This window comes from Triticum aestivum, chromosome 7D, assembly GCF_018294505.1.
Source record: "Triticum aestivum cultivar Chinese Spring chromosome 7D, IWGSC CS RefSeq v2.1, whole genome shotgun sequence".
NCBI lineage: Eukaryota > Viridiplantae > Streptophyta > Magnoliopsida > Poales > Poaceae > Triticum > Triticum aestivum.
Window position 1 is genome coordinate 630,744,428 of NC_057814.1, and position 3,959 is coordinate 630,748,386.

The 3,959-nt window shown below is 42.6% G+C and overlaps 1 protein-coding gene across 2 annotated transcripts; it reads left to right on the forward strand.

The window, feature by feature from the left end:
* Positions 1 to 287: 287 nt before the first annotated feature.
* Positions 288 to 3,325, forward strand: LOC123164259 (uncharacterized). 2 transcript variants are annotated; one of them, XM_044581672.1, is made up of 5 exons: positions 288 to 434; positions 512 to 667; positions 2,565 to 2,682; positions 2,766 to 2,840; positions 3,021 to 3,325. In XM_044581672.1, the coding sequence occupies exons 1-3, from the start codon at positions 333 to 335 to the stop codon at positions 2,649 to 2,651; spliced, it is 345 nt and encodes a 114-aa protein (XP_044437607.1). In that variant the 5' UTR covers positions 288 to 332; the 3' UTR covers positions 2,652 to 2,682; positions 2,766 to 2,840; positions 3,021 to 3,325. The 2 variants fall into 2 exon arrangements, with proteins under 2 accessions (XP_044437607.1, XP_044437606.1); XM_044581671.1 differs by lacking the exons at positions 288 to 434; positions 512 to 667 and having other exon boundaries at positions 2,372 to 2,682.
* The last annotated feature ends 634 nt before the right edge of the window (positions 3,326 to 3,959 follow it).

Below are 3,959 nucleotides of genomic sequence, written 5' to 3' on the forward strand. Positions count from 1 at the left end.
TACTAATGGCGCATCCAGACACAGTGCGCCATTACTAGTTGTAACTAGTAATGGCGCACCTGTCCCAGGGTGCGCCATTAGTATCAATTTTTTTTTAACTAGTGCGCCTGTCCAAACATACTAATGGCGCATCCAGACACAGTGCGCCATTACTAGTTGTAACTAGTAATGGCGCACCTGGCCCAGGGTGCGCCATTAGTATCAATTTTTTTTAACTAGTGCGCCTGTCCAAACATACTAATGGCACACCACCTGAAGGTGCACCATTAGTAACTAGTGCACCTTTCCTCTATCCTCTTCTCCCCTAAATAACCCCGCCGTACCGCTCTGCCATGGCCGCCGCCACACTCCGCTCCGCCCTCCTCTCCTCCTGCGCCCTCCGCCGGCTCGCCTCCGCCTCCGCGCCGCGCGCCCCCCGCCTCGCCCAGCCCAAGGTCTCTGGGCGAACTGATATACTAGATCGTCGCGCTTCTCGCACTCGCGCTCACGGTTTCTGATCGGGGTTCTGCAGGTGCAGGGGTTCGCCCGGGCTCGCCGGTCCTACCCGGCGGCGTTCGCCGCCTCCGCCATGTCGACGTCGTCGGGGGCCAAGGAGGCGCCGGCCAACAACCCGGGCCTGCAGGCCGAGGTCGACCCCGCCACCAAGGGCTACTTCATGCAGCAGACAGTAAGCCGATCCTTCTCGTTTCCTGCTTCGTTTTAGCTGCCGATTGAGCGGGCATGCGTGGTATTGGATTCGAGTTTGCGCCTCCGTGGGTTTGATCTGTGGAGTGGAAGGGAGTTTTGTGGCTGGATTTGGCCGAAGCAATCTGTCGAACAGTTGGTGGTCCGTACATGCTTGCTGTGGCAGGTTATAGAATTGGGAGAAAACAACACTTACCGAGGACTAAGTGATGGGTGTTGTTAGTTCCATGTGATAATTTCGAGCAGGGTTGTTGGTTTTGCAGCTGCAGTGTCAACTTAGCATCCCACTCTGTTTGGCCCAGTATTGCCGCTGTGCATATGTTTTATTACTGCACCACGTATGGTATGGAGTTGTTTCTGTGGAATGCTGGAAACTGTGTGTATGTGTAGGATATGCAATTCATCGTAGGCTTTCACGGGGTTACATTTTCGACAGGGCTGCTTTCAATGCTTTGCAATAGGCTCAGGAAATTCTTAGTGTTAATGCACCAGGCCATGAAACTTCATTTGTTCTGCAATTGGTCGAACAGTCGGTGGACCAGCTTGTTACTAGCAGTATTTCAGGTTGTCCCAGTCGGTTGCTGTTGCCATAATGAATTATTTTCTCTCTTCTTTTTTTTTGTCCCAGCTTGTACACTAAATCCACTTTACTAAAGATTTTTTTGGCCAATTCTTTAGGCTTCCTTGGTAGTGTAGATTCAAGAAAATTTTATAAAATTTATTCATTCTTTCTTCACTTTTTTTTATTTGTATGTTCTCTACTGTTGAGTTAATTTAGTTGCAACCATAACAAGTATGCTCTGTATTCAGTTCAGCTAACAATTTTTGTAGTTATTGTTAAAATAAACTGCTTTTTTAAGTAAGGGAAAATGTTCCCATTGTTTTATTTCATTAACCATATATATATATATAGAAAATTTATTCTAATTTGTTGTCCTTAATTGCCGAAGGAGCCTTTTTTGGGTACATGCTACGCAATTTTCATATGTATAACTGTAATGAACATACAATACTGGAAAATTTTATCTGTGAGTTGCATGACGATAATGTTAGATCCCTTACCATTTTTAACTTTGTATGCATGAACAGATGAACACTCAATACAGTAATTTTCATATTTGGGAGGTGTAATTTTTAAAACTAGTGACAATGGGAAATCCTTATCGGTGTTCTTTTATGTCTTATCTAGTTAACATAACATAGTGTTAGTTGGAGAACCCATGATAGAAGAGGTGTAATAACGGTGGTGTAGAGTGTGTGTGTGTTCAGCATCGATGTGGCCTTGTGTTGAGCTGTAGGCTATATAAGCCAGTCTGTACCTAGAGAATGGTTAAGCTGAACAAATTGAGAGAAATCTACCAATTAGCCTCCTACTCTCAGTTATTCCTCTTCTTCTCCAAGCCTTCGTGTTTACTATCTTCATCGCGTCTTGGCAGATCGCCAATGGCAACGGGGTGCTAAATGAAGTAAATCCTTATATTAATACAACACTTTTGGTCTGTTAGCTATAGTCAGTTAAAGAACTCCCCAGATTTTTGGTTCATAGTTTCTCACCCTTTATCAAAATCTGAGACGGTTGACAAATAATGATTGTCATGTCATCTAATTCCGTATTGAAATAGCATTCTCTGTTTCAACTAAATGTTGCGAAACGGGTCTGGGTTGTTGGTACAATCACACTTTTTTCATTAGCTGGCTGAACAATTTGTGACCACAAATTTATCTTTTAGCTTGAGTTTGCCCTGGAATGTTAAGGGACTCACAAATCTTAGAGTGCCAGTAGTATCAATTGTCATGCACAACAAAACCTTTTTTTTTCATAACTCCCCTCAGTAATATTTAATGGTTGGTTATGTGCTTCTTCTAATCTACTTCCACAGTATCAGCAATCTTCGCAATCGTGCAGACAAAAGCAAGCGGTTGCCTCCAATTTACAAGGTTTCAAAAACTGTATATGCATCCCCTAGCCGTGTAAATTTCCGCCTTGATCAAAGAAAGGTAATTTTTTTTCTGGCATCATCTTTTCAGAGAGACTGCCTTTCAATATAAATAATCTGTCGTAACTCACATCCCTTTAATAGGCTGTAGAGACAGTACCTGCATATCCGAACATTTATTTCTCAGTTGATGACTTCGATGATCCTTTTGATGCTGTGGTGAGTTCTGATTTACTTCTCCCAAAAATTACATAACATTGTGTTCTGGCAATACTTTGCAAATATTGTAGATGCCTGCGGTTTTATCACTGATGTTCCGTGGTTTTCCTTCAGATGGCTTTGACCATATACTTTCTAAGTTAACCATAAAGAGTAAAGTGATCTTGTAAATTTGAGCAGGTTTTGTCAGACCCAGAACACTGCTATTGTGTGATTCTCAATGCGCATGATGGGGCAGCATTTCCTGAAGAAAGCGAATCAAGCAATGTCGGTTCAAATATACAATCTGGGATCAACTCTGGGAGCAGTGGAGAGAACCCACCAAAGGTTCACTCTCTTCCTAAATGAAGGTTTCATCGTGATGACCGCAGCTCTCTTCTATGTGATGGTAGTTTAGATGATCGATATCGACTTGTAATGTGAAGACAAACTCGCGGTCTCGAGACTTGTAATATAATGTTCTATCTTTGTTCGGTCTTTTCAATTCGGAGACTAATATGATGAATTGTATTCGGAGACTAAAATGATGAATTGTATTCAGAGACTAATCTTCTATTGTATTCGATGAATCTGTTGTTGATGTGTGCTGTCTATATTTTGTCCAATTATACATTTTGTAACCGGTGCAAAAAACAGAAAATAAAAAAATAAAAAAAACCTAATATTCATACTAATGGCGCATCACATCATAGTGCGCCATTAGTATGCCGAAGTTACTAATGGCGCATCCAGTTGTGGTGCGCCATTAGTATGCCAAAGCACCTGGGTATAGATGGCCCCCTGGGAGGCATACTAATGGCGCACTGTTGTATATACTAATGGCGCATCTGGGGTGCGCCATTAGTAAAATATACTAATGGCGTGCTACTAATGGCGCACCACTCATGCGCCATTAATAGCCAAATTAGGTGCGCCATTAGTAGGCCTTTTCCTAGTAGTGAATTATACAATTTACCACTGTATTGGGTGTGTTGGGGACACAAGAGACTCTTTGTTATTTGGTTGCAGAGTTGTTTGAGAGAGACCATCTTCATCCTACGCCTCCCACAGATTGATAAACCTTAGGTCATCCACTTGAGGGAAATTTGCTACTGTCCTACAAACCTCTGCACTTGGAGG

What these genes read in the sequence shown, in the direction of transcription:
- LOC123164259 (XM_044581671.1), top strand. Translation starts at nt 2,527, where the DNA reads ATGGTTGGTTATGTGCTTCTTCTAATCTACTTCCACAGTATCAGCAAT. An exon ending in TCCGCCTTGATCAAAGAAAG is followed by an intron (nt 2,683 to 2,765) that starts GTAATTTTTTTT and finishes TCCCTTTAATAG; the next exon opens with GCTGTAGAGACAGTACCTGC. An exon ending in ATGATCCTTTTGATGCTGTG is followed by an intron (nt 2,841 to 3,020) that starts GTGAGTTCTGAT and finishes AAATTTGAGCAG; the next exon opens with GTTTTGTCAGACCCAGAACA.